Source organism: Clavispora lusitaniae, assembly GCF_014636115.1.
Source record: "Clavispora lusitaniae strain FDAARGOS_655 chromosome Unknown tig00002663_pilon, whole genome shotgun sequence".
NCBI lineage: Eukaryota > Fungi > Ascomycota > Pichiomycetes > Serinales > Metschnikowiaceae > Clavispora > Clavispora lusitaniae.
The window spans coordinates 1,404,996-1,432,930 of NW_027093982.1; the positions used below are offsets into that span (position 1 = coordinate 1,404,996).

Below are 27,935 nucleotides of genomic sequence, written 5' to 3' on the forward strand. Positions count from 1 at the left end.
TAATTACATTGAATACAATAATAGGTCTATGAGAATATTTACGTAATGTCTCTTTTAACTCTCCATGCACTAGCAGGGAGGCTCTGCAAGTAAGTAGCCTTCTTTTTAACCCAAAACCAAATAATGACTCCCAAAGAAAGACAGATGAAGCTGGTATAAAAATAGCCGTCTCTTATGATGTTCACATGGCCGCCAGATGCTAAACATTGTTGCCTCTGTTCCTCTCTATGGATATCATATACGGAGGATGAAGTTACCATTTCGCATTTGGAAACAGTAAACTTATCGATCAAAAAGAAAATGATCAATCTCGGCCATGTGCCACCATAGTTCGACAAGGTATTTAGCGTAGTCATATATGTCCCACCAATAGCAGGGTCTGCAATTTTAGTATGGAAAGCACAAAGGGAAACAAATTGGATAGTCGACATGAAAGATCCGAATAGATGCTGCACAATAATCAAAAAAAACAATTTGAATGGGATTTTACCGTCTTCTACTTTTGGGAAGAACAACAATATCAAATGAGCCATTGCGGCTGCAATTAAGCGGCCCGCAAACCCAAAAAGCCATGGTTTCAAGGGACTTTTACCTGATGACCATCCACCTGCGTAGTAACCAAACACCATTTCGAAGGGAAAGTCGATCAAGACTGTAATCGACAAATCTTCTTTCGACAATCCTTTCTCCAAAAGCTTCAAATTTGTGGCTGCTTCATTAACTTGGAAGCCAAGTTTAGCAATCAAAAGAATGACAACGAACACTTGGACGTTTGGAAGCTTTAGCACGTTTAACATGGTCAAATAGACATGTTTCAACTCAGACCAATACTTTTCTTTGCCACGTGAAGGTCTGTTATGGTGATCTTCGTCTTTGAAGTGTTCTGCGGAAAGTCTATCATGGTTCAAGTTTTTCAAATGAGGAGGATCCTCAGGGACGAAGAAAATAAATATAGTAACTAACAAGTATGCCCATCCCCAGAATGCAAGGTAACCACCCAAGGAGAACAAACCGGTGTCCTTTGGGGTCTCCCTAAGGTACTTGTTGGCAAATTCGGGAGAATTGAGAGCCAAAAAAACGGTAAAGCTCAGAAAGTAACCGCAGTTCATTCCAATGGTTTGGGCTGTCGAGGCAAAAGGCAAACTTTCAGGTGAAAGGCAGGTCAAAGCCCAACCATCAACAGCAATATCCTGGGTGGCACAAAGGAAAATCAACAAAAAGAAGCAAAAGGTGATGCGGGACAAGTATTGTGCTGGATCTTCAATCAATGCATTAATAACATATCCAAGGTACAACAAAGTAATGCCAGATACAAACTGAACGGGAATAATCCAACTTTTCCGACGACCAATGCGCCGGTCATAAACAGCATCCACGATAGGCGACCATAATAATTTTAGTGAGTAAGGATAAGATGCCAAAGAGAAGATTCCCACCTGAGAAAAGGACACTTTGGACTTTAAGATGAAGGGTACAGATCCAAATGCTAGTCCCACAGGAACACCTTGAAGGGTATACAAGATGATTAGTACGAAGAAGTTGAGCAAATCTTTTTTCGGAAGTCGGGTGGCCATGGCAGGAGCCGACGTGGTGTGCTGTTGGGAAACTGGAAGTAGGCCATCATTTTCTTCACCAAAGGACGGCTTGGTGATGACAAACTTTTCACTCATATTGAAAAGTTCCAATTCGTCACTTGTCAGAGATACTCTCGGCGATACCGCTGATCGCTTATGAACGTCCATTGTACTCAAATTGGCGATTCAAGGTTATCAGACACGATCAGACAGTGTAGAATGCATAGAACATACAATATGCAAACGCGAATCGACTCGGCACGAGAGTAGACCTGTTCTATTTTGAGGTAAGATTACTGTTTCCAACCTTCTAAAATCCTATTTAGCTCTTCAAACCACCATACCGATGTGTTTGCAAAGAACTCGAATGATTCAAGAAAAATTCAAGTACTGTTGATCAGTATTACGGGTTATTTTCTGCTGAATAGCGAATACCATTACAAAAGGTTTTTCAGATGATCACTTTTCTTCTATGTAGAATGGAAACCAGAGAGTTACAAGCCCAACACCTTTCTGGACGCTCTCAACACAATGTCTTCGTTAGGGAAGGCAAAGTCTTCCAACTCCTTAGCGTATGGAGTAGGCACTTCACAACCAGTGACTCTTTCAACAGGCGCATCCAAGTAGTCGAATGCCTCAGACTCCATGATTTGAGCACAGATTTCAGAACCCACACCGAAGGCTGGGAAACCTTCTTCAACAGTAACCAAGTGCTTGGTCTTCTTAACAGATTCAACAATGCATGGCACATCCAAAGGTTTGATGGATCTCAAGTTGATAACCTCAGCAGAAACACCGTACTGGGATTCCAAGAGCTTGGCAGCGTCAAGACAGTGCTTGACCGATCTGGTGTGACCAACCAAAGTGATGTCAGCACCTTCTCTTTCAATCTTAGCCTTACCAATTGGAAGGACAAAGTCTGGCGACAAGGCCTCCTCTGACACTTCAAACGATTCACCGTAAAGAATTTCGTTTTCCAAAAACACAACTGGGTTAGGGTCTCTGATAGCAGCCTTGATCAAGCCTCTGTAGTCCTCGGCGGAGTAAGGCGAAAGCACCTTCAAACCGGGGATAGAACCGTACCATGCGGCGTAACATTGCGAGTGTTGAGCAGCAACACCAGCAGCTGCACCGTTAGGACCTCTGAAGGTAATGTTACATGGCTGGATACCACCGGACATGTACAACGTCTTGGCGGCAGAGTTGATGATATGGTCAATGGATTGCATAGCAAAGTTGAAGGTCATGAACTCACAGATTGGCTTCAAGCCTGCCAAAGCAGCACCCACGGTGACACCAGTGAAACCCATTTCAGTAATTGGGGTGTCAATAACTCTTCTCTCGCCGAAACGGTCGAGCAAGCCCTTGGAAATCTTGTAAGCACCATTGTATTGAGCAACTTCCTCACCCATGAGGAAAACATCGTCATCTCTGTCCAATTCCTCTGCCAAGGCAGTGTTCAAGGCATCTCTGACGGTCATTGTTTTTGGGCCGGAAGCGCCCGAGGCCATTCTCATAGCGCCGGCAACGTTTGCTCTGGCGGCCAACATGGAGGTCTTAGCGACGCTGGACAACTTAGACATTTTTGGCAAAATTTCAGTTGAAGAGTAGTTGTTGGAGAGCCAAAAAACGAGCCGCTCCTAGCACGGAACGATGAGGACCGGGAGTGCACACGAGTACGGAGGTACAGTTCCGGGCTAAGTGGCCAGAGAGTAAGAGTAGATTGTTCCAACAATTAATATTCAAAACCCACACAAAAAGCATGCTTTTCAAGATCACAAGTTCCAGTCAATCTTTTCCTGGACGTTCTTCTTCTTCTTCCTTGTTGTTGTCCATGATGCGTGCCATTCCCCATATTTTGTGTTCTCAGTCAGGGCAAACCCGATCCGCGATTTGTTCATATTGCTGGGTTCGCGACAGTTGAAAGGAAACCAACGCTATAAAAACCACACCGTAATTAACACTCAGAATGAAAATCATAACGTCTATAGAATTGAGGATATTACCTCCTGGGCCAGGGGAAATGTGCAACTAATTTAGTCAAGCTCTGCTGGTTCAACAACTGGACGAGGCATATCTTCCCAAGTCAAATTCGATTCTTAGTGAACTAGGTGCATTGAAAAGGTAACCAAACATTGGTTTGTATGCAAGGGAATTTTGGATGTGATTGTAGGTGTTACTTGTGTTCTATTTTCATTTTCGCATTACTCGCTATCAGTGAGCTTAGTTATCTTTTCACAAGCTGTGCATTAAAATAACGTCCAGATATGTCATATGTACAAACGGTAATTTAGTACACCCAAAAACCAATTTTCCCTTCGCTCTTCAAACATATCAATATTGACTTATTTTCAAAAGTAGCTTTAAGCGACATTATCTCACGTATTTTACAATCAATAGAAGTTTGAGCCTAGAGAGTGAGGTTCTCATGTTGAGACATTTTCAACAAGTTCACCTTATCGTACGAATGTTCAATACAGTAGCCACCGACCCGGGGAATATTGACCCACCACAGCCAGTTTTGTTTGCCCAACGGAAAATGGCGCATTGCCAACTATGAATGGATTAGCAGTAATCCCCGGCAATACTAGGAATAAGCATTTTTCCCCTCCCATTCCCCAACAAGACCGATAATGCCCGGGTTGGCTTGCCCCGCACCCGTACACCAGATAACAGGCCTACATTAAATGATGCGAAGCCATCGCTTTTTCTACTATTAATCACTTTTCTATGTTGCTCAAAACGTTTGCGCCGAAAGTGGCCCATTTGCCATACAGAGCAGCTGCTCAATATGCTAGACCTCTTTTGTCTCGCTCTTTCCACCAACAAAACGCTAATCTTCAAGCTGGATCCTCAATCCCTGCCGAAGCGGCTGATGCGGCTGCTACTGTTCTCTCAGACAAGAGGGACTACGAGAAATTAGATCACAAGGCCACATGGTTAGATGCATTGAAGGAACGCGAGAGACAACTCGCGGACGGCAAAGTTCTTGATTCATTCGTGTACATGAACCCAAAGACAACCGAGGTTGGAGAGAAGACCAGAGCGGAATCCTTTTCCTACCTCCTTCTTCCCTTCAAAGATGACAAGTTTCTTTGTGATGCATACATCAATGCTTTTGGGCGTTTGAGAGCAGGACAATTGTTCCAGGACTTGGATGCTTTGGCTGGAAGAATTGCCTACAGACATTGTGCTCCTGCCGAGCCGGTGAATGTCACGGCTTCTGTTGACAGAATCTACATGGTTAAAAAGGTGGATGAAATTCACAACTACAACTTTGTGTTGGCAGGTTCCGTTACCTGGACTGGTAGATCCTCCATGGAGATTACTGTCAAGGGTTATGCATTTGAAGATCTGGTACCAGAGGAAGTGACCGAGGATACCTTACCAAATGAGAACGTGTTTTTGTCTGCCAACTTCACTTTCGTTGCTAGAAACCCAGTCACTCATAAGTCCTTTGCTATCAACAGGTTGCTTCCTGTGTCCGAAGAAGAGTGGTTGGACTATAGAAGAGCTGAGTCCTTCAACGCCAAGAAGAAGCTTGCTGCGAAGAATAAGGAAATCATCCAACCCACAGACGAGGAAAACAGACTTGTCTACGACATGTGGAGAGCTTCTAAAAGCTTGACACAATCTCTGAACGAGAACTTTCAATTTATGAAAGACACTATCATCACTTCGACTTTGTTCATGCAACCTCAATACCGTAACAGGCATTCATATATGATTTTTGGTGGTTACCTTTTGAGACAATCCTTTGAGTTGGCTTATTGTGCTGCGGCGGCATTCTCTTCTGCTGGACCACGTTTCGTTTCTTTAGATTCCACCACATTCAAGGCTCCTGTTCCTGTTGGCTCTGTCTTGTCGATGTCTGCTAACATCTCTTACACTGAGCATCTCCATGACAAGGATTTTGACTACGCCAGTGAATCTCCTTTCAACTTACCTGCTACTAATGTTATTATGAACAGCCCAGATGCATTCTTGCTGGAGCCTGGTACATTAGTGCAAGTTAAAGTTGACACAACAATCAAGAACTTGGATTCGGCAGAAAAGAAGGAGTCTGGATGCTTCATTTACTCCTTTTTTGTTCCTAGAAGCTCATACCCAGAAGGCAAGCCTCATTATGCCAATGTCGTTCCGCAAACTTACTCCGAAATGATGGAATATGTTGCCGGTAGAAGAAGAGCTCAAGACACAGCTAACTACGTGGCCACTCTCGCCGCTTCTAGAAAGTAAATGTTTTTCTTTTGTTATCTCATGGTTCGCCAGGATTCTTTCTGCTTTTTTTTATCGTTTTCATAACCCGTATCGCAAATTTATAGAGTATATTATATTATTTACCGAAAGAACCTAACGCCTAAATCAAACCAAATAGAATATTATGCAAGATGATGAATGTGAACTTATTCGCTGTCGCCATCATGGATTTGCGCTGTCTCTCCAGGGTGGTTTAAATTTGACTGATGCGCTGATTCTTTCAAGCTAGCCTTTCTAGTAAAATTCACTAGTTTTGCTTTTGGGTCTCTGCCTCCAGCTTCAAGGATGTTCGAATCCGAAAAGTCGGAAAGAATGGACGTCCGAGATGCATTGTGAGCGTAAAGATTGCTTGTGGCCAAAGAATGATTGTTCTTTGGGGTATCCTCCAGGTCAAGGAAGAATGATTCGGTATTTGGGGAAGTAAGCAACGCATCTTTAGAGTTTTTCCAATCAAGATTACCTATTGACTTCTTGATGGCTTGGAAATCCTCACTAGAATCCTCATGATTTTGTACTTCAATGTCAGAATTCGACGGTGATCGGCTTCCCCCATTCAAAAACTTAGCCATGAGGTTATAGCTTGATGATTCATTAGCCGTGCTGTAGAAGCTGTCACCCGTATGTTCATCATGTCCCTCTTCTTTAATGTTTCCAAGTGATGTTGGTCTTGTGGTCATACTTTTTACCGGTGAAGAAGATCCGTGCTCAACAATGTTACCGTCACTATCAAGTCTCTGGAAATTCCCTGATGAATTTGAATTGAACAGAATTCTGTTCTCGAGTGATAAGTCTGATTCTCTTCTCGAGTTGTCATCCACTAGTCTCACAGAGAACAATTTAGAGGTATTGACAGTATCCAGCGAAAAGAGAGATGCATGCTTCTGTTCCATTAAGAATTGCTTTTTAATGTCTGTCAAGTCTGAGTCGTCCATAGCTCGCCATGATTTCATGGGCTTTTCAGCAGCGTCATAATAGTGGCTATCTTGGTCTGAGTCAACGTGTGTGACACTGGAAAGCATAGAGTCCGCGTCATCGTCTATCTTCAATGCATGCAAGGCACCAAGTTGGTGAGCGGTTTCATGATGGTCATCTAAATTATGCGTAACGCCAAAACCTGGACCATTGAGTTCGGGCTCATTTTCAACAGATTTTTCTGAGTCGGAGCTCCCCTTTCTTTTACGAGCAAAGCAACAGAAAAATATGAGTAACACCGCAACTAACACAACGAAAATGGGCACTCCGATTGCCAAACCCAATACAAGCTTCTTGTGGTTATTGTTTTTGTCCTTACCATGCGATATAGCAGCCGAGGCAGTCGTTGATGAGGCGGACGACGATGTAGCATCCGAAGAAGAGCTTGAAGTGGCAGTTGCAGACGAGTATGAAGAGGAAGACGATGACTTGTGCAAACTCTTGTCCACGCCCTTGATTTGAAATGAGCGGGACTCAGAATCAAAGTCCGAAGATGCCTCAACCTTGACGATGGCCAGCTCAAATTTTGAAGGAACAGTTCCTAAAAGAGTATAATTTGATTGATGGAAGGTTAGCCATGTAGAGTTCCCCGGAATCGATACGGAGATCTTGGTATCATTAAAATCCGTGAAGAATGAACGCATTAACTGATATTGAAAGTAGTCGCCTCTCGTAGCGTTAACATCAGGAATTTTGTCGACTGTAAATACTGAGCCAATTGACTCAAAAGAGTAAGGAAGTTGTACTTCATTTCCATAAACGTCTTCAACCAGAATAGTGAAATTGTCGAATGTAGACTTATTTGGAAAGGTCCCCGTCAATGAATAGTGATAATCATCAAAGTGGATATAAGAGGGTAAATCATCCAGGTGGACATTTGAAATGTTATCACGAGTGATCAAGTTGCCGTCCAAGTACACGGAAGACAAAATTGGAACCAGGTAGTCGAAGTCAGAGCCGAAAGTACCATTGATTTTCAAGGATTCATTCTGACTAGTACTCAATTGATGAGCGCCGACAACAAGCTTGAAAATGCCTTCTGCTCCCGTATAGCCATAATAGTCAGAGGCAATGAAGCTGAAGCCGTATTCTATCGATGGAGCGATATCAGATGTCACTCTAGGCACTGTTCCAGAAAAGGTCAAAGAGTCTGCGTCGAAGGACACCCAATTAGGCAAGGAAGTTCTATCCAGTGATCTTCCGTAATAAGCTATAATAGGCATTTCAGCATTATCGTTTAGTTGAAAATCGTCTTTAGAGAACTGGATGGAGAAGTTCTCTCCTTCACGTACAACAAGGCCGTCCTTACCGTTTGTCTGGCCGTATTTCGCAATAGCCACAAACATAACATCGTTGGCAGAAAGCCGAAGACCCGTGCTGTTGGATACAAGCATCAGGTAGTTGCGAGATATCACCGAATTGTCGGCGGAGTCTGTGCCATTCAAGGTGATTTCAAATGTCGACACATCGGACAGTGAGGGCGTGCCCAGAAACGAGCGAGACTGGCTGTCGAAGGAAAGCCAGTGGGGCAAGCCGCTCACAGAGTAGGAAATGGTGCCGCCAGCATTCGACTTGTAAGTTGTCGATGCAAGCGTAAACAGATAGGGTTGGTCAACACGCGCCACGTTGGGCAATTGTTCATTCATGGGCCAGCCGATGTACACGGCGGACGCGTGAGCCAATAGAAAAAGCAAGAGGGCTAGCATTTTCTAATTGACGAGGGCTCAATCAGAGATTAGAAAACAGAAACACGTTGGACGGGGAGGTGGACAAGGAAAAAGGAAAGTGGGAGGTTGAACAGAAAAGGAAAGGAGATGAAGAAGCGCCACGCGAAGAAGAAAAAAAAAATTACTAGGAGCCGCTTAGGGTACGTGGAAAGCTAGAACAGACGGTTATGCACATTGTTCGCAGGAGAAGATGGAGAAGCGTGTTTGATAATAGAACATTTCGCGGTGTGCAGATGGAATGGAAATACGACAGGCATTGGGATGTGAAACTAGCGAAAGACATCGAGCAATAAGTTACTTTTAGGAAAATAGTGAAGTGGTGAATGTTCCCCTCTGTTACTTGTATTAGTAAATAATATTTTTATTTTGTCTTTTTGTTTTTGTTTTATTACCTACTCTTGTCGTCTGGGTCTGTCTCACATATAGTGCGGCTTAGTATTGACGTCAGTCGCGACGCGATTTTGAACGCGTACTTCTTGGCAGGAGACATAAACACGTCTAAAATCGATTGCATGTAATCCGTCCGAGAGGCGTATTAAACCGTATTAGGGACATTAATGGCCCGCATACTGCGAAATATGACAAAAGTATTGCGCGTCTCCGTAGTTTTGGCTCGCGGAATGCGCTTCCAAATGCGGATAAATGTATGTTTCGTTGCGTTCGAGTTCACAGTAGAGTAATCAAGCGTGTCGCTCTAAATATTTTAGACACGAAACTCTAAAGTCTGGGATGCTGTTATTGCGCCCAGCCTCGAATTCATCCGCTTTTTGTGGATTTGAGACTGCAACAATAGCAACTGCGTTTTTGGTATCTTGATTGGGGCTAGTATATTAGTCTGTCTCCAGTATTTTCTAAACCACGTTCATATCCTACTCTTGTAACTAGTGTGGATTGTAATTAGTGAAATTACATAAAAAGATCTTACGCGCATTTTTCGTCAAAATGTGCGATTATGCACAATAAATGCTAAAGTCGTAAATATTAAGGCATTATGGAACTGAATTTTTCAAAACCATCTAACAGACGAAACTTTTATTAACTAAACCAAATCTCTTGAGGCAGATCTCGAATATAATGTAGACCTTTTATCGATGAGGGTTTCAATACAACACCAACATCAAGTTTTCATCTTCAGCAAGATGCACAAAATACACAAAATGCTCAAGCTATATACAATCTCTATTCATTGAATGAGTCCAATCTATTTACATCCACCGAGGCAACCAGTAGATAGCGGCAACAGCTATGTATCCAAATACCAATCCCACCAACTTTTCAGCCAAAGAATGAAAGTACATGTTGGTCATAAGCAACATAAACCACCAGAGTCCAAGAAGACCAAGAACCAAAATGCTTGGATTTGATACCACAAGTGCTCTGCTTTTGGCCATCACGTTGTCCTTATTGGTATTTCTGGTAAATCTAATTATACTCCGGTACAATGATTTCCAGCCTGGCCAAAATGGTTTGATTTCATGAAACATGTAAAGAGACGAGTGTACTAGGAGGAAAACATGTCCCAGTGGATCATGTCCCCCTTCCCATGAGCCTTTTAATCTTCTACATTGGGACGATGAAATTGCACTAGACTCATAAACTCCATCCACCAATGTGAAGAGGTGAAGACTCTCAGTCAAACGAGCCAATTTCTCGGCGGAGACGGAAGCACATTTCCCTCCCGTGAGAACAAAGACCTTGTCCATTATCGGAAGTCCAAAGCACCATTGGGTGAAGAGGTACCACCAACAAGTAGCAACAAGCCATCTCAAAACGGCACCACGTAACACTTTTAAACGAAACCCGGATTTCGATACCTCAATAGTATAGAATAGCGCTATGGCTCCAGTTGTCCACGCCCAACCTTTTTTCACAAACCACTGATTGAAAATGTTGCCCTTATCATTGTAATAGTTGTAGACTTCCTCCTTTTGTGAGAAAACATGAAGCAACTTACCCACGATAAAATTAAGAATGAAGGAAAAGGCAAAGATAAATTCCAGGGTTGTGAGTCGAAGAAATTTCCATTTTCGTGCTGTTTTATGAATTAGAGCCATGTGTCGTTCGTATACTAATTCATTTGAGGACATGATGGCGAATTTGATTATTGCGTATCCTCCATATACGACGATTGCGAGTCACCGCAGATCCCACAAAGAGAATGAAGTACATGCTTCGGCGATGACGATTTATTGTAACACTTTGTAAGATAGACTTGATGCGTAGAAGCCTCCTTTTTTATTCCTTCTATACCTTAGATTTATATACGTATACATTTCACCCAAGCCTGTCAACGTCAATTTCGGGAGGCCTGGGTATTTGGCCCAGTTGTAAATCAGCTCCATCATTTTCCTCCTTTTTAATTTCATTTTGACCGTCAGCTTTTGCTTCATCGTTATCAGTTGATGGATTGAAAACGTCGTCAACGTTTTGCCATTTTTTCACCATATCATTCATCAACGTGTTCATGAACTCAGGATTAACTATGCTTTTCCGGAACTCTTCATTTTGTAATAGCGTAAGAATATGGAGACAGTTGGGATACACAACGTATTTGGCAAATTTGGTCTCCTTCCAGTAGTTCAAGTACTTGAGGTATTCAATGAACTTTGGATCTGATAGGTAATCGTTCTGAGCCAAGTAATTCACATATTGAATATTTGCCAATGATTGGACAAATTCTAGCTCGACTTCCCATCGAGTGGGGAGTTCCTCCATTATACCAAAGATAGAAAATAGAAGATTATTTAGAGATGTAGTAGTATTGCTCCTGGCTGAGACAAATTGGACGAGACACACTTAGCTCAATAGAATAAGAAGTGCTCTAGTAGACAGCTGTATTCGGCACTTTCAGGTTCTTGCTTTGATGGGTGACTATGATTAGTCAAAAGAGTCTTTGGTTTCAGTATTGCAATTTCAGAAGCTTTTCATATTGCGCGATCATATGAAGTACTGATAAACAAATACATCGGTACATTTACACAAACGATTTTCAAACACAATGTCTCGTCAACAAACGTTAGAAAGGGAGCTTGAACAGGTGACGAACCTCAACAAGACAGTGGACTCTTTGCTCGAAACTATACGTACTACGCAGCAGAACATTGCTACCACCAAAAGCGCTACTGATAGCACATCGGCATTACTCGAAGACTGGATTAGAATCCTTAACCAGACGAGTTTCGCCAATAATGCATTGCAAAATCCACTCTGGGAAGGTTCCAAGGATGAAGATATTGAAGAAGAAAATTTATATGTGCTACAACGAGAAAAACAACTAGAAGCGGAACTCAAGGTTCTTGAACAAGAGAACCAAAAGTTAGAAGCAAGACTCCTGACCCTAAACAACGAGCAATCTACAAGAGAGACGAAACGTTCGAGACGTTAATTACTGGCAGAATAAGGAATGGGTTTTAATGTAAAAGTTCTACGGTTATATTTTCATAATACAGTGCATATATTCTTTACAAATATTCCTCTATTGAAAGGTACAACAAAACGTGGCAAGAACCGACATGGTAAAGTACAATTACTTAAGGATGTTTGTGATCAAGTCACCCGAATCCACAGAATCGCTTTCTTTGACTTGCAACTCGCCCACTTTACCGGCAGCAGGAGCACTAATAACCATTTCCATCTTCATGGCACTCAAGACAGCAACAGGGTCACCCTTCTTCACTTCTTGATCCTTCTTGACTCTGATCTCAATGATAACACCGGCCATTGGTGCACCAACATCATTTGGTTGCGTAGCCTTTGGTCTAGTCTTGTTTTCAATTGAAACGTTCTTGTCGTCAATGGTGACTGATCTCATTTCACCGTTCAATTCAAAGAAGACTTCGCGAGTACCAGTCTTTTTCGAGATTTCACCCACAGCCAATAATTTGATAATCAAAGTCTTACCTTGTTCGATCTCAACCACAATTTCTTCGTTGATCTCCAAAGGCTTCAAGAAATAGCGGGTTGGCAAAACGGACAAGTCACCATACTTCTCAAGAATCTTGCGGTAGTCCTCATAAACCTTAGGGTACATGACGTAAGAAGCAATATCACATTCCGTGATGTTTCCACCATAGCGGGATGTCAACTCTTCCTTCACCTTAGCAAAGTCAACAGGAGCCAATGTCAAACCAGGTCTCTTGTCCAACTTTGGTCTCTTATTGCCCAACATGTTTGTTCTCAATGGCTCTGGGAAGCCACCGTATGGAGTACCCATTAAACCTTCCATAAAGTCTAACACTGAATCTGGGAAATCTAACTCTGGTGCCAATTTGATCACATCTTCTTCGGACAAATTGTTGGATACCATGAACTGGGCCAAGTCACCCACGACCTTCGATGTTGGAGTGACCTTCACCACATCACCCAAAATCTTGTTCGCAATCTTGTACTTCTCCTTAGTCAACAACCACTTTTCACCCAATCCCAATTGTTGGGCCTGGAAGAGCAAGTTAGTCAACTGGCCTCCTGGAATCTCGTGTTGGTATACTTCTGGGTCTGGACCCTTCAAATCTGCTTCGAAACAGGAGTACAATAATCTCATTTGCGCCCAGTAATTGTCCAACTCTCTGACCAAGTCCTCGTTCAAGCCGTGAACAACTTCGCCTTCAAATGAGGCAAGTAACGCACTAATGGAAGGTTGAGAGGTCATACCAGACATCGCATTGGAAGCAGCATCCACGACATCAGCGCCTGCTCTAGCAGCAGCATCCATACTTGCAACAGCAGTTCCAGCCGAGTCATGTGTGTGAACATGAATTGGCAAGTCTGGATATTTGGCTCTTATGGTGCCTACTAAAAGAGAAGCAGCCTTAGGTTTCATGGTACCGGCCATGTCCTTGATACCCAAAAAGTGAGTTCCCATTTCGACAATGTGGTCCACAACATTCATGTAATAATCCAAATTGTACTTCTTGCCCTCCTTCAACATGTCACCAGAGTAGCATACTGTCGCCTCCACAACACCGCCAGCCTTTTTAACCGCATCAACACCCACCTTCAATTGCTCCAAGTCATTAAGAGCATCAAACACTCTGAAAATGTCCACTCCATTATCCTTGGCTTGTTTAACAAATTGGTCGATGGCATTGTCTGGCAAAGAAGAGTAGGCGACACCATTCGCGCCTCTTAACAACATCTGGAATGGAATGTTTGGCACCAACTCCCTTAACTTTCTTAACCGAGCCCAAGGGTCCTCGTAAAGGAATCTCATACTGACATCAAAAGTGGCACCGCCCCAGCACTCCAAGGAAAATGCACCGTTCAAAGCATAAGCGGTTGTTGGAGCAATGTTTAACAAGTCGACTGTTCTAACACGGGTGGCCAACAAAGATTGATGAGCATCTCTCCAAGTGGTGTCTGTAATCAAGGTACCATTGAACTTTCTCACTTGCTGTGCGAATTTCTCGGGGCCAAGTTCGAGAAGAACCTGTCTCCAACCTCTTGGTTGAACAGGACTGTCGACATCAATGGCAATACCCGTTTGCGGATCGTGTAAAACAGGAATCAAAACATCAGTCGTGAGCTTAGGAACGCCCACTTGTCCTTTGATTGAAGAACCGTTGACAGCCAAATCTCCAAGGTAGTTTAACAATTTCGTAGCTCTGTTCTGCGAAGAAACCATACGGAATAAAGATGGAGTGTCATCAATGAAAGTAGTCCAGCAGTCACCATTAATAAAAGTTTCGTTGGTAAGTAAAGTCAACAAGAACGGAATATTGGTTTTAACACCTCTAATTCTGAACTCAATCAAGGCTCTCAACATCTTCCGTCTGGCAATCTCATATGTGGAACCAGAGCAGCTGCACTTCACCAACATCGAGTCGTAGTGGGGGGAAATGACGGCACCAGCAAACCCGTTACCACCATCCAATCTAACTCCATTACCACCAGCAGAACGATACACTTCGATCTTACCAGTATCTGGTTGGAAACCTTTAGCTGGATCTTCGGTAGTAATTCTGCACTGGATCGCAAAACCACGCGTAGTGATCTTGTCTTGTAATAAACCCAATTGTTGCAAAGAAGCACCGGCGGCAATCTGGATCTGGGCAGCAACAATGTCAACACCCGTGATTTCTTCCGTAATGGTGTGTTCAACCTGAATTCTAGGGTTGATTTCAATAAAGTAGTGTCTATTTTGCTCGTCCACAAGGAATTCTGCAGTTCCTGCGTTTCTGTAGTTTGCAGACTTTGCCAAAGTGACAGCATCAGTCAAGATAGCATCTCTGACGGACCTTGGCAAGTTCTTAGCTGGGGCAATTTCGACAACCTTTTGATGTCTTCTTTGCACCGAACAGTCTCTTTCAAACAAGTGAATAACGTTCCCATAGTTGTCGGCAAGCAATTGAACTTCGATGTGCTTTGGCTTGTCCAAGAAACGTTCAATGAAACACGTACCATTACCAAAGGCTGTTAAGGCCTCAGATTTTGCTCTGTTGAAAGCATCTTCGATGGAGTCGCCCTCCCTGACAACTCTCATACCACGTCCACCTCCACCGAAAGCTGCTTTGATAATCACAGGATAGCCATACTTCTGCACGAAAGCCACAGCTTCTTCGGTCGTGTCAATAGGGCCATCTGTACCTGGAACAACAGGTACGTTGTTAGCCAAAGCCAAGTTTCTTGCTGAGACCTTGTCACCAACAGAGTCAATGGTCTTGTACGAAGGGCCAATCCAAGCGATTCCTGCTTCCTCGACTTTGCGGGCAAAAGTGGAGTTCTCCGAAAGGAAACCATAACCTGGGTGAATCATATTGACGTTGTGTTTCTTAGCAATATTGATGATTTCGTCAATTTGCAAGTAGGCTTGCACAGGTGAGTATTGTCCTTTTTTACCAATCACGTACGACTCGTCGGCTTTCAATCTGTGCATAGATAATCTGTCCTCATGGGAGTAAATGGCAACTGTTTGCATCGACAACTCGTGGGCTGTTCTGAAGATTCTGATTGGAATTTCACCACGGTTGGCCACAAGAATCTTGTTCATGGGACCCAACACCGTAGATTCACTCCTCATTTGGTTGATTTTTCCTAAATCAGACGGTCCGGAAACAGACATGTTGAAAGTCGTATTGGATATCTGCTCAATTGAAAACTAGAGGAAAAGAATCTCGTTGCTCAAATGGAAAATACGATACTCCTGAGTTCAAACTGCAGAGTGAGCAAATGAAAATTGGATGCCTGTATAATGAGTGATAACACTAAAAGCCGAGGATTGGTTGGTGTGCCGTCAGCTGTAGTAGTTCCCTTTTTCGTTAAAAGAGTTGAGCACAGAATCTACGAAAAAAGAAAGGAAAAGAGAAAAGAAAAAAAATAATACCAATAATCCGTGGGGGTGCTGTTGTCTTTATATACGCTTACCGAGCACTCCGATGACTCAAGAATATCATTTAGTACGAGAGTGGTGCGACAAATTCCTGTAGATAATTGGACAAGCATGCAAAGGAGATTCAACACCGAACGCACAGTAAAGAGAATGTGGAGACGAACAAAAGACACGCATGGTAGTATTTAATCTATACCATGGGTTTTATTGTCCTATGCCATATTAAGTACCACCTTCACATGGTGGAAACAAATGAGTTGATTCCCATATATCTAGTTGGCCAACTGGAAAAATGCATTGAGACTGACGTCGATCTTTATTATTGTCGCGCAACCCCGCGATATCCTTCAAAGCCGTTTCTTCTCCATTGATCCGTAGGCAGATGTGTTTTGAACCCATTGCTTATTTCATATCACTCAGGCATGTCAGTATATTTGTCTTGGTGTCGTTTTATTGTTCTTATGAGCTTTAAGGTTGCTTGGTAGACCGTTTCCTCGCTTGCTCCTTTCCATCTGGTCGCGGACTTGAGTCATGAAAACTCCGAAACAATGTGCCGTCCGTGAATCATAACGCAAGAAGCGAAAGTTGGCCTGTACAGTTTTTGATTGGTTTGCGATAGGTGGGGCTACGCTTCGGCGAATCTTCGGGCCGCGCTTCAAAACTTTCCTTTGCTAACAATTGCACCCATCTTAAAGACGTGGGCAGCAAAGGTGGGTTGTTCATCAACTTGGATCACTCAAATGACAAATTGCTCCTACCATTTGCATTCCACCTAAAATAAAGCATTACGCTTACGAAGGTCGTTTATGCACACAAAAAAAAAAAAAAAACAGAAAAATTAAGGTCTTTGAGTTAACGGAATAATCGGACGATTCTTGCCCACCGGATTATCTTACAAGAATATTTTGAGACGCAGGTGGCGCATATGGAATCAGATGCGAATAGAAGTTTTTTTGGACCACGGACAATAACCACCGAAGTGCAAAATCACGTTATGCGCTACGGAAAAAGACCAATAGCAGACCAGAGCGAAATCTAATGTGGCGCGCCTAAATCTCATGCGCGCAGCTGATCGTGCGACGCAAGTTTTTTTTTTTTTTTCCTTCCCCTCCATTAGAAATATAAAAGGATGTGGGAATTTCCCACCATTACAAGCGTAAAAATTATTAGATTGTAACCATGCTTAGAAGATTTTCTACCTCTGCTGCTTCTGCTTTTAAGAAGGAATCCGTTCAGCAATTCAGCAACTTGGCCAAGGCCTCTGCCACACCTAAGAAGTGGCAGCCTACTGCTGGTAACTCTTTCAGATCTTTTGCTGAATACAGATTGAAAGTCGTTAACCAATCTCCTTTGAAGTTGAGATCGCTTGCCAAGAAGGGGAACTGAGTTTGCCGTTTCGTACAAAGATCCATAGTTCTGGTAACTTATATGGTTTAGTGACGAAACAATTGCAGTCCACTCTGCATCAATGCTTTTGGCTGACTTTTCAATTCTCCCGTAATGTTTACGACGATATGTTTCACGTTTCAATATATCATTTCTAAAAAGATTTTCGTAGTCACTCGTTTATTCAAACAAGGGCCGTTTCCATCCCGCTGGCAATTTTGTGAACAGCCTTCAATTTTTTGGTTTGAAGTTCTGCCATGCGCTTGGATTGTACATGATTGCGATTTGAGCTTATAGCCGAACGCCTGACTGTAGACAGTCATTGATTACCCCTCCCGATATCGGTCACCGGCTCAAACAGTTAAGGGATGATAAGACCGTGAAAGACAAATTTCTCCTCTACTGCTCCCAATTCCTCCTTTTCTAGAACGCTCAATTGGTTTTGCAATTGCAATTGCATTCTCTGAGTTTTTGTATGGCGCGGAGAAACGCGAAAAGAAAATTTAACCAAGGAAGTTTTTCGTGCCTGGAATGCAAGGTTTCATTCCACTACATGAAACTATCTAGAAAAGAAATTATGAACACATGTGGATTAGTAATTCTCTTCGGACTCTACCAATATAGAAACCAACCCGACAGTAGAGGACCTTACAATATTCGCAAACGTCATTAATGCTGACATATGAATATCTCCTCACGTGCCATTGCGCACAGAAAACGCAAAGTGCGATTTTCACGTGACATAGCACAATCAAGGGCTTGCTAGTATGAGGAGGTCTGGGTGTAAGCATTGATGGCGGTTATCTGAACGCACATTTCCTGTATACATGTTATTGTACTCTTAATATCTTCGCTAAGAGAAGGAATTATAGACTCCACAGTCACCCTCTTGCAGCGACTGGGAACATTACACATTGACGTTGACAGCCACAAGGATTATAAATAACAAATCCCACTTTAAACAACTTCCTCCTTATTCGAATTTATCTAAGCAACCCTAGGCGCATTATTTTCATTTGCTTGACCTAATATTCGCATCCAAGCTTCCAGCTCTGACAAGTTGATTCAAGAATGCCAGAAACGTCAGCCGCCTTGATAGATCAATTGGTGTACATCGATAATTTCCTTAATAATGGAACAGGAGATACTCCCCAACTAGATGTCGATGGACAACTTTCCTTAGATTTGGCTGCATTTGCTGACGATTCGTTTATTTTTCCTGACGAAGACAAGCCTAAAGACCCCTCAAATGGTGACAACGACGAAAACAACTTCACTTCCAGTAATGGTCATAATGACAAAAATGTCCCTGAAATGACTTCACCTCTTTTGAATGATATTAGTACGTCTTGGTTGAATTCCAATGAGCACCACCCTCCTTTTGATTACGACAGCGCTAGGCAAGCAGGCCAGAAAGCTCTAGCTAGTATAAACCTGAAAGCAAGAAATGGGGCATATCTTGAAAATGCACTTAATGCAAATGACCAAGATCAAAAAGATGAGAGAGCCGCGGAGGCATCAGCTTTTCACCAAAACTCCCAACTGAACGAACAACGTAAACTGCGTCAAAGCACAATCAATGAAATTATCCCCGACCTTTCCCATGTGCCAAAATTCCCCGTGCCTCCTGGTGCAGAGTCGTCGCTCAGACAAGCTGGTTTAACGCATAATCAAATTGATCTTTTGTCTGCTTTGATTGCCCAGCATCAAAACTCACTCGGTAGGTCTATAAATGGAAGCAAACTGGGAGAACAAACATCATACACGCAGAACGATCGCTTAGAAGATGTCAAGTCACATATTGTCGAAACGCCGACGTTGCTCTCGTCAAGTGGATCAACAGTTGAAAGAAGAAACGATGACAACGGGCAACGAGTAGCGCAAAGAGGGAGATTGACCAATGCTGTTGAGAGTCCAGCAAGTATTACTTCGAACTACAGTTCCGGATATAGTAGTGGAGGTAACTCTGTCCTTTCCACTCCCCAAACGGCGTCTCGGGGTAGTATAAGTGGAGGTAGCAATGGCAATAATGCATATAATGAGCTTGACAAGAGGAAAAGAAACACAGCAGCAAGTGCTCGGTTCAGAATTAAAAAGAAAATGAGGGAGAAGGAGATGGAGATCAAGATTCAGCAATTGGACGACCTAATCAAGGAATTTGAAATCAAAATTACGGAGTTGGAGATGGAAAATCGCCTTCTCAAAAATTTGATTATCGAGAAAGGAAATCAAAAATCAAGCCAGGAATTATTAAGCTTGAAGGAAAAGGCCCAGCGTAAATAGAAAACCATCGGGAAGGGCGAATGCAGGCATTTATTATCTCGTTAAAAAAATTGTATTCATAAGTCATTACTATTGACGCTAATCTATAAATTCTATTGTAGGGCAATTTTTGCCTGTGCCTCGTTTTCACTTTCTTGTGATGAACGCCTCCGCTGGATGATCTTTTTCGTTTTGTTCCAACCAGAATAGTCCTTAATGTTATCCACAATAAATGTGATGGACGAGCCCCGGGAAGATGAGCGAGAAGAGGGTTTGGATGGTAGAGTAGATGCAGATCCATTCCTGCTACCAGCAGGAGTTGCACTTGAGTCGGATGTGTTGCCCGAGCTGGAGTTAGAGCCTCTTGACTTCGACTCCACCTCTTCCAACGCTTTTTCCCAGTGTTGACGAAGTTCTTTATGATGAACACAATCGGCAACTGAGGACCGACATAATCTTGAACTATGGGCCATAGGTTCAAAATGCACAAATGCTGGAGATTCTGGAGGAACCGCTTCCAGTCTTCTTCTTCGAACACTGCTGTCATGATTGAGTTCTCGCGTATGACTGATAAACTCGTTGAAGCTATCTAATAAGAGCTCGTATATGACACGGCGAACTTGAAGAAGTTGACCACGCGAAGGTAGCACAGAGGCATGGAGATCGACGCGAAGCGTATATGGTATGTTGACTTCCATCTCGGAATTCTGGGCAATAAAGACCGAGTGAAACTGGCTCCAGCGGCGCTGGAGATGATCATTAGCCCGTATCAGATTGTCGTCCAAAAGATGTTCTTGGTGCACTGCGTTTAGCAGCAGGAGGAACTTGTCGATTTGCACGGTGAAATCAAAATTCTCCGAACAATGTGTAGCGTTGAGAAACTGGACAAAGTTGCACCGGTTGTAAGGACCGCAGTCTTGGAGGCACGAGTGCCCCGATAGGATTTCATCTAGCGTAGGAATGATATATTTCGGCCGAAAAATAAATGAGTCCATGTTCAAAGGAGATAACTGGAATTCCCCAGATCGGAAAAGGTCGGCACCGACGGAGATAAAGTGGCCACTAGTTCAGACGGAGACCAGTGATGGTTGGTGAAAAGTGAATGAACAATGAAGAATCAAAAGAAAAATGAAAAGCAAAATACTCCAAACCACTGTACACGGAGAAAAAAAAAAATATGAGAAATGGGTGCGGTTTTGAAGTCAAGTCAATCTCGCTGGGGTAGAGAATTATGAGCACCTTTCTTTGCCCGACGGACATGACATGCTAACGGTTGTGCGGCTTAAAAGCAAACATACCGTCGCGCGATAACACACTTTTACGTAATCACCGATTGTGGAGTCTCCACAACAAACATGCCTAGGGGATGTTTTAGCTTTCATTCAAAAGGATATGCCGTTTTTTGTTTCCATCTCGCTCGGTGGCCAGGTCAAAACCTTCTGTCGTTCGCCCTCGTATACCAGCCCGATAGAGCATTATGAGCAAAACCGAAGTCGCTCTAGTATGTGCACTACATACATCCACATGGGCAGTCCAAGCCATCGCGCTATTAACGAGAGTATTTTGTCCTGCGCACAGCCCGGCCCGGTTACCGTGTACCCTGACCATCGCCACTATCAGTCCCCGCTTCATATGCAACGGTCGAAGAGATTACGACAGCCCTTGCCCGTATACGGAAATAGGGGCCCAGGAGTTGGCAGGAAGGTGCGTTTGTGTAATGTTAGATAGAGATTGTGCAGAGGAACAAGATAAAGGGCGCAATTTTCTCGGCCGAGCCGAGAGAGCATATTTCTCTGCGGCCGCATCGGCGATTCAGGCCCAGCTGTCTGTCTTGAGATTTTTTTTTTTTTGCTTGAATTATCGCGCAAGCTAATTTATCTCAACCACGTTATTATGCGCTGCTCTCAATTCCAAAACGTCCTGCGCCGGCTATACTTGCACCTTTTATGTTTTTCGTTCGCGGTCTCGCCAAGCTTTCCCCTCCAACGTATATGTGGTGGTCATGCCTCTGTTTTCTGAAATATGACCCCATATCGGCCCCAAACGTAAACGTTCAGAGGGTCCTATGCTGGTGGTCCTTACTATCATGCCTCAAAACACATTAATCTTCTGTTAGTGGATGCTCTACCCAGTCTCACTTGGATGAATCGACATGTCTCCTCAACGTATCTCCATGCCATATCTCCACACCATATGTCCATACCATATCTCCATAAAATATCTCCATAACATCTCTGTTGTTCTCTTTCAAGTCTCCTCCGTCTGGTCTCTTCATTCCAACATTTCGCTCGTTACGCTAGTAGCCTCGCTGTAAAGATGACGTTTGTGTGGAAAAAAGCTACAAGATCCAGTGTGTATTCCGTGTATTCTATTTGCTCGATGGAAGATTGCTAGAAACTGCGTGGTGAACAAGGACCAAGCCCACAGAAATTATGCCAAATGCCAAAACGATAGTGTTCAACTCGGTGTCTGTGATCATTCTTTGTTGAAGTAGTTACTGATCCATGACAACTTCACACGTCAGTCGGTGCTGGGTCTTTATGCAGGCACCAGCACCAACTACTCACCTCGTCTCCCAAAATGTCGGTGCTAGTAGATCTTCTCCAAGAAACACCTTTCGGCTACGTAGAATGTTTTTGTTGAGCAGTAAAATGTGCCCTTGCCTTGGTCTCTCCCTTGTTTTGTTTTCTTCTAGGATAGACTCAAGCCTGTACTAGACGCAAATCGCAAATGCTCAACGTTTCACATTACTACTACGAGTCTGAATTACTCTTCATGATCAGGAGTTGCTGCTATCATTGTATTGCAAGTCCTTTATTTCTATCTTTCCATCACACCATCAAGTACGGATTCGCTTGGGCTCCACCATATTTGAGGGGTACGGGTGTGTTTTGCATGTCAATAGCATCACCAAAATTCCTCTTCCCCATAGATACATGGCACCATCATCGCTAGAAGAATTACTATACAGGCGGCTCATGAGCTCGCCTGCATTCCATGCCTGGGTAAGACGGGTTTATGCACGAATCAATAGAATTCCAATCGAGCAACAACCCATAGAGATGGGCGGGCTGATATCTAAGAAAGATTACACGCCCACGAGGTGGCATAAGATCAATGCAGCACGAATAATATTCTGGGATGAGCTTAAGAAATCTTTTACATTCCGAAGTTGAAGTGCACTTCGATTGATTTGACTGAACGGAAAGCCATCATATGCTTTCTCGATCTCGCATTATTCTATATCAAGCCCCATGAATCGTGAGATCCCAACCAGTTGCAGTCCCACGGTATTTGTTAGATGAAAAAAAGACTGTCAATGCAGGCCTTGCAGTCATTTCGTTTTCCCAAGAGAATATATTCTATTTAAATCAAAGGCAGCTAATGGACACACTCAATGATGAGCTATCAATATCTTTGCCTCGCACAATGCATCAGTAAACCAGGACCGCAACAACCAAAGAAATAAAGATCCAGCACATAATCATTAGCCTCGCGTATCGAGGGCGTCATAATATTCTTCTTCATTATCCTCTACCACACCCTCATCATTATCTTCCTCATCGGCTATTCCACCTGCAATAGCTTCCTCTTCATCGTCGTCGTTATCATTATTATCATCGTCTCCATCCTCTTCGTCTTCTTCCTCCTCTTCGTCATCTTCATCATGAACCTCTCTGGACCCACGATTATACATCTCCAATGACGACCTGAAGTTGTCCCATGAGGTGAAGCTTGAAGCCCTCTCGTCAAAATCCTTCTTAGAATCATAGAAGAACTCCGAGAGCTCATTTATACTTCGAATCTCATCCGAAGATTTTTGGTATTTCTGTTCATACATGCATCGAAACAACGTGAACAAAAAGTGATCGACATCAGATGCCCTGATATCCTCATCAATAAAGAATTCAAATTTGTCCCCCAAATCACCATGTAGATCCTTCCAAGAAATCACCCTCGTGCCGTCATGCTTTGTGTACATCCGTGCATTCAAATCTTGTGTTAGATAAAACAGTTTTTCATCTTTGCTTCTGAATTCTTCTGATAGTCCTTCATTCCCGTCGTCTTCATCACTATAATCATCTGAAGACTGTGATATTGATTCCCCTTCCTGGTATGCTCTGACCACTGTTAGCTGAAACAAATATTTGGTTGTCGTTTCCTTGATACTAATGCAAGCGTCATTGTATAAACATTCCAATTCGCCTTTAGGCAGTAGAGGAGAACGTGAGAGGAATAGTTTTCCTAATGGTATCAGTGCCAACTCGTCCGTCGGTGACGCCCTTAGAAACCTTTTCAAAAAGTTCATTGATAGACAAGGTTCTGATAACGCTCATTTTGCTTGTATCCATGGGTATGCATACAGGATTAAAGACCATCTTACCGTCACGTGCATAATACCATAAAGATCTATTTCTGTGATATCTAAAGCAGTCGAAGTATTGTGTTTTTAAAAATCATTTGCCATTTCAATTATTTCCTCCTCCAGATGGTCTCAAAGTTAATTCTGATGTTTGAATAACGAGAAACCTTCACTGTGATACAAATAGTACCATAATTAAATCCCCGAACATACAAGAAAAAAAAAATCAAAAAAGTTCAAACCTTCAATTTCTAATTGATTGCATCAATACTCTCAAATGCTAAGAAAGTATCAGTTTTGAGGATCTAATTTGCAATTAGCAACTATATGATAAGGCTTGAATACATCTCCCGGTATATAAGCTCTCAGTCTGCAAGCGATGCCACCTTTTTCACACAGCACAATTCTCAATCTGGTTCTGGAACCAAAAAGATATGTGGACAACCCTCAGAGCACAGGTGTCAAAATCTTACGATGTACTATGGAGACGATATTCTTCCAAACCCCTAAGTGCTGAAGAGATATTCAAACAAAAAGCCAAGCAGGCAGATCTCAAGCGAAAACAAACTGCACCAGAGTGGGTTAAAAGAGATGAAGCATTACGAAGACGGTACGGTAAATGGAATCCAACTAGGAAGCTATCTAGACAACAGATCAATGATATTCGCAATCTTAAACTACAGTATCCTGCAATGAAGACTAAACAGTTGGCGGACTTCTTCCTGATCAATCCAGAAAGTATACGTCGGATCTTGAAGTCTAAATGGGAACCTACCGAAGAAGAATTAGAAGATATCAACAGGCGAGCAGAAAAAAGAAAGCTTGCTAGCCAGGAGAAGAAGGCTGAACGCATACAACAAGTTAAAAACTCAATGGCAAATGCTCCTCAAATCAAAGGAAACAAGAGCTATTCAAAAAAACACAAGGATTTTAGCAAACGAAAGGAAACATACTCAAAAAAGCCTTATACACCAGGAGTAGGGGATTTTATAGATTAAATTTGTACATAGACTAATGAAGTGACGATTACACCCGTACCTCACACTATCCGAGGTAGAGTATGATTCCCCACATAACCTAGTTCTGATATTCTATCTTCAATTCATCAATCTCATTCAGTACTTGCCATGGCTGTTCCAATATTAACCATTCCTGAAAGTGCTTTTGATCCAAGCCAATATGTTTCAGCACGTCAAAAGAATAACCTAATCACATTTTTGTTGAAACTAGTTAGAGGATCTTCCGCCCTTTTGGTACTTATGTACTTGGTTGGGCTTTTTGGTATAAAACCGCTCATGGAGGCAACAGCTCTTCAGAAATTGGACTTTCTTGAAAAATGCAGAGGAAGCTTACGAGACTTATATCTCAACATAATTGGTAAGGTCAACTACATACCGATAGTAACGGTCAACAAAAACAATGGATGCAGAAAACTATACGCAGATGCCATTTGTCAAACAGACGAGCTTGTTCAACCTACTGAGTCCGAAGAAACTCAATCAACGCTTGGCATGAATAAAGTTGCGTCAAAGCTACAAAGCTTGCTCGACTCTTTGAATAACTGTACGACTTTACTGACAACTGACATGCCCCATTATCGTGTGGTAGACTATACGCTCAAAGATTTCAGACAGAAAACCGACATGCTGTATTTTAATCAACGGAACTTTTTCTCTGGGCCAACCACACAGAACGGGAAGAAGCAGGTGCAGAAGAATATGGCGCAAGAGGTGAAGACAGATATCCGGGGAATTAAGGGTTTATACATGAGTGGATTAGCATAAATATGATATACATTGAATGTGTGTTTCCGTGCATCAACTGATTGTTCAATTTCCAGTTAGTTATACATACTGGTACTGATCTTCCATAGGAAGTACTTACACTCCTCTGTATTAATACGCACCTAATTCTAGTCCATAATACATTCATTCATTTTAAAATAGTTGGATCCAACAAGCAATAGATAGCTAACTAATGAGTATCTTATGCGTTGTGTTATAAGTTGAGTCTGTTTATTACGAGATGTTTTTCTTCGTTCTCTTTCTGTGCTGGCAAGTATGAGCGCTAATAACTGCTCAAGGCTCCAGATCAGTTTGAAGTTATTATTTTGCGACCACATGGTAAATCAGTACTGCTTTTAATAGAGCCCTTAGCGTATGGCTATTTTGGCCCATGATTTTTACCTATTCTCCTCAGTTGCGATATATGGTAACGATATTAAACACGCTTTTGGAAATCATGCGCATTAGATTGACTCTTCGACATTGATAAAACTGGAGTAAACACAAAATATATCAAGTTCTCTGTGAGCCGATTCTTGCATTCGTTATTTCAGGATCTACTTCGTAACCTAGTACTTGCCATATCCAGATGTTCGTATTTGCAACAGGTTGTTGTGTGCTGGTGTACGGGTGTCCCCATATATACTTGAACCATTCGCAAATGATTGTGAACTGAACTACTATTCTTAGATGCCACCAAAAATCGCTATCAGTGACGACGAGTCTGAGGGGCAGATAAATGACCTTGTTTCTGAATCAGATGAGTTGAGTGATGTTGTATTGGATGATGACGAAGACGATGAAGATGTTGAAGAAGACGAAGTTGACGACTTGGCTGAGGATTCAGAAGAAGCTTACGAGCCAGAAATAACAGCGAGACCGCAACGTTCAGGACGCACACGTGAGACCCGAAAGCGGCAACTAGCATTTTACGAAGAGGATGAAGTCACGGAAAGTGAAGATTCTACACCCCAGCATAAAGTGTCAGTCAAATTGAAAGTGCCTAGGCGTCGGGCCGATGAATTGAGTGAAACAGAATCTGACTACAAGCAAGATATGCTGAGGATGACAGAGCGGCAGCGAGCAAAATTATTGGATGACGAGCTGGAAAAGTATGAGGAACTGATGTTTGCAAAGATGGATGAACAGCTCCTTAGTTTGAACCGTAAAACGGCCAAGAAGAAGGAAACAGCTGAGCAAATGGCATTACGTAAAGCCGAAAATGCTCGTCGCCGGGCTCACTACAAGACGAAACAGCTCGAAGAGGAAAAACGTGATACCTTGAATAAGTTGTTGAAACGCCGTGCCACAAAAACGCGAGAAAAGCCGTCGGACGAAGTGCCTGAACTGAAGCGGACCCTTAAGCCTCGCAGACCGCAAGCAGCACATCCTGCGCTCATTCGTTGGGTATGTAGACCCAGCCTGTCCTTGATCGGGCTTCCCGAATGAGTGCTAGAATACTTTAGTGAAGAAGTTTCATGAAACAGATATCAACGCGCCCAAAAATGGTTCTGGCTTACTCGATTCCTGCCATTACGTGGTAATTATATTTTTGCTTCAACCTTTGCGCCTATCAGTTTGGGGCTTTCAATTTTTTCACACACTTCATGAAACCTCCCAAACTAATTAGACTGACGATATGGACATGCCTATCAATTATGCGTTCGTATGTCTGCCATTAGATTAGTGTGCTCCAGAAGTATTGACTTGCATGATCGACATTAGTGTCATCCATACTTTTGATACGATTGTGAATCTTTGATATTGCAACAAATTGGTGCTCTTGCTGATTATCTACCATGCAAAGTGGCGATAATTATGGTGTTAGATTTTCAGAGCGAAAAATGTAATTTTAACAGCCTGAATAAAGATAATCTATAGCATAGAATAGAAATTATGCAACCTTCATCAAAGAAAATGATTGAAAGACCGCTATATATACCAACTAAGGGATTTATGCATGCGGATATATCGGTGAAGTGTAATCTTCAAGTTAGAAATCTAGCCTTGTTGGATCGTCTTTACTTCTCACTGACATTGAAGGTGCGGCTGAAATGGTACGAGCATGGTCTTTGAAGCACCATATAATTAGCGGATTTCGTTAGACATATGTTACAGCGGAATCATTGTGAGCCCAAATGATAAAGAAACCAGCGTAAGAGATAGGCGATTTGACATAACGGTATTTTTCAAATTTTTTTTTTTTTTTTTTTTTTAATATTCCTTTTTTTTTTTTTTTTGCGCCTTCTTTCTGCTGGCTGTTTACCATTTTCCCTTTAGTAT

General features: G+C 42.6%; 15 protein-coding genes across 15 annotated transcripts; 7 read left to right on the forward strand and 8 right to left on the reverse strand. All coding sequences in view use genetic code 12, as the record gives it.

Annotated features, from left to right (window-relative positions):
• Positions 1-38: 38 nt before the first annotated feature.
• On the reverse strand, positions 39-1,742 carry FOB63_005251 (uncharacterized protein; the record flags this gene model as incomplete). Its single annotated transcript, XM_002617059.1, has 1 exon — positions 39-1,742. One exon carries the CDS (start codon positions 1,740-1,742, stop codon positions 39-41), a length of 1,704 nt encoding a protein of 567 aa, XP_002617105.1.
• Positions 1,743-2,068: 326 nt separating this feature from the next.
• Positions 2,069-3,157, reverse strand: PDB1 (pyruvate dehydrogenase (acetyl-transferring) subunit E1 beta; the record flags this gene model as incomplete). Its single annotated transcript, XM_002617058.1, has 1 exon — positions 2,069-3,157. The coding sequence occupies one exon, from the start codon at positions 3,155-3,157 to the stop codon at positions 2,069-2,071; it is 1,089 nt and encodes a 362-aa protein (XP_002617104.1).
• Positions 3,158-4,304: 1,147 nt separating this feature from the next.
• Positions 4,305-5,813, forward strand: FOB63_005253 (uncharacterized protein; the record flags this gene model as incomplete). The annotated part of the gene is made up of 1 exon (XM_002617057.1): positions 4,305-5,813. The coding sequence occupies one exon, from the start codon at positions 4,305-4,307 to the stop codon at positions 5,811-5,813; it is 1,509 nt and encodes a 502-aa protein (XP_002617103.1).
• Positions 5,814-5,980: 167 nt separating this feature from the next.
• AXL2 (Axl2p) lies at positions 5,981-8,512 on the reverse strand (the record flags this gene model as incomplete). Its single annotated transcript, XM_002617056.1, has 1 exon — positions 5,981-8,512. The coding sequence occupies one exon, from the start codon at positions 8,510-8,512 to the stop codon at positions 5,981-5,983; it is 2,532 nt and encodes an 843-aa protein (XP_002617102.1).
• Positions 8,513-9,738: 1,226 nt separating this feature from the next.
• On the reverse strand, positions 9,739-10,620 carry FOB63_005255 (uncharacterized protein; the record flags this gene model as incomplete). The annotated part of the gene is made up of 1 exon (XM_002617055.1): positions 9,739-10,620. The coding sequence occupies one exon, from the start codon at positions 10,618-10,620 to the stop codon at positions 9,739-9,741; it is 882 nt and encodes a 293-aa protein (XP_002617101.1).
• Positions 10,621-10,807: 187 nt separating this feature from the next.
• On the reverse strand, positions 10,808-11,248 carry SOH1 (Soh1p; the record flags this gene model as incomplete). The annotated part of the gene is made up of 1 exon (XM_002617054.1): positions 10,808-11,248. The coding sequence occupies one exon, from the start codon at positions 11,246-11,248 to the stop codon at positions 10,808-10,810; it is 441 nt and encodes a 146-aa protein (XP_002617100.1).
• Positions 11,249-11,531: 283 nt separating this feature from the next.
• On the forward strand, positions 11,532-11,918 carry DUO1 (Duo1p; the record flags this gene model as incomplete). The annotated part of the gene is made up of 1 exon (XM_002617053.1): positions 11,532-11,918. The coding sequence occupies one exon, from the start codon at positions 11,532-11,534 to the stop codon at positions 11,916-11,918; it is 387 nt and encodes a 128-aa protein (XP_002617099.1).
• A 141-nt stretch (positions 11,919-12,059) lies between these two features.
• PYC2 (pyruvate carboxylase 2) lies at positions 12,060-15,590 on the reverse strand (the record flags this gene model as incomplete). The annotated part of the gene is made up of 1 exon (XM_002617052.1): positions 12,060-15,590. One exon carries the CDS (start codon positions 15,588-15,590, stop codon positions 12,060-12,062), a length of 3,531 nt encoding a protein of 1,176 aa, XP_002617098.1.
• Positions 15,591-17,036: 1,446 nt separating this feature from the next.
• Positions 17,037-17,243, forward strand: FOB63_005259 (uncharacterized protein; the record flags this gene model as incomplete). The annotated part of the gene is made up of 1 exon (XM_066102471.1): positions 17,037-17,243. The coding sequence occupies one exon, from the start codon at positions 17,037-17,039 to the stop codon at positions 17,241-17,243; it is 207 nt and encodes a 68-aa protein (XP_065958235.1).
• A 1,071-nt stretch (positions 17,244-18,314) lies between these two features.
• MET4 (Met4p) lies at positions 18,315-19,526 on the forward strand (the record flags this gene model as incomplete). Its single annotated transcript, XM_002617051.1, has 1 exon — positions 18,315-19,526. One exon carries the CDS (start codon positions 18,315-18,317, stop codon positions 19,524-19,526), a length of 1,212 nt encoding a protein of 403 aa, XP_002617097.1.
• Positions 19,527-19,618: 92 nt separating this feature from the next.
• Positions 19,619-20,500, reverse strand: FOB63_005261 (Regulator of G protein signaling domain family protein; the record flags this gene model as incomplete). Its single annotated transcript, XM_002617050.1, has 1 exon — positions 19,619-20,500. One exon carries the CDS (start codon positions 20,498-20,500, stop codon positions 19,619-19,621), a length of 882 nt encoding a protein of 293 aa, XP_002617096.1.
• Positions 20,501-22,992: 2,492 nt separating this feature from the next.
• On the reverse strand, positions 22,993-23,814 carry VID27 (Vid27p; the record flags this gene model as incomplete). The annotated part of the gene is made up of 1 exon (XM_002617048.1): positions 22,993-23,814. One exon carries the CDS (start codon positions 23,812-23,814, stop codon positions 22,993-22,995), a length of 822 nt encoding a protein of 273 aa, XP_002617094.1.
• A 488-nt stretch (positions 23,815-24,302) lies between these two features.
• Positions 24,303-24,866, forward strand: FOB63_005263 (uncharacterized protein; the record flags this gene model as incomplete). The annotated part of the gene is made up of 1 exon (XM_002617047.1): positions 24,303-24,866. The coding sequence occupies one exon, from the start codon at positions 24,303-24,305 to the stop codon at positions 24,864-24,866; it is 564 nt and encodes a 187-aa protein (XP_002617093.1).
• A 129-nt stretch (positions 24,867-24,995) lies between these two features.
• PEX17 (Pex17p) lies at positions 24,996-25,652 on the forward strand (the record flags this gene model as incomplete). Its single annotated transcript, XM_002617046.1, has 1 exon — positions 24,996-25,652. The coding sequence occupies one exon, from the start codon at positions 24,996-24,998 to the stop codon at positions 25,650-25,652; it is 657 nt and encodes a 218-aa protein (XP_002617092.1).
• A 690-nt stretch (positions 25,653-26,342) lies between these two features.
• FOB63_005265 (uncharacterized protein) lies at positions 26,343-27,101 on the forward strand (the record flags this gene model as incomplete). The annotated part of the gene is made up of 1 exon (XM_002617045.1): positions 26,343-27,101. The coding sequence occupies one exon, from the start codon at positions 26,343-26,345 to the stop codon at positions 27,099-27,101; it is 759 nt and encodes a 252-aa protein (XP_002617091.1).
• Between the last annotated feature and the right edge of the window lie 834 nt (positions 27,102-27,935).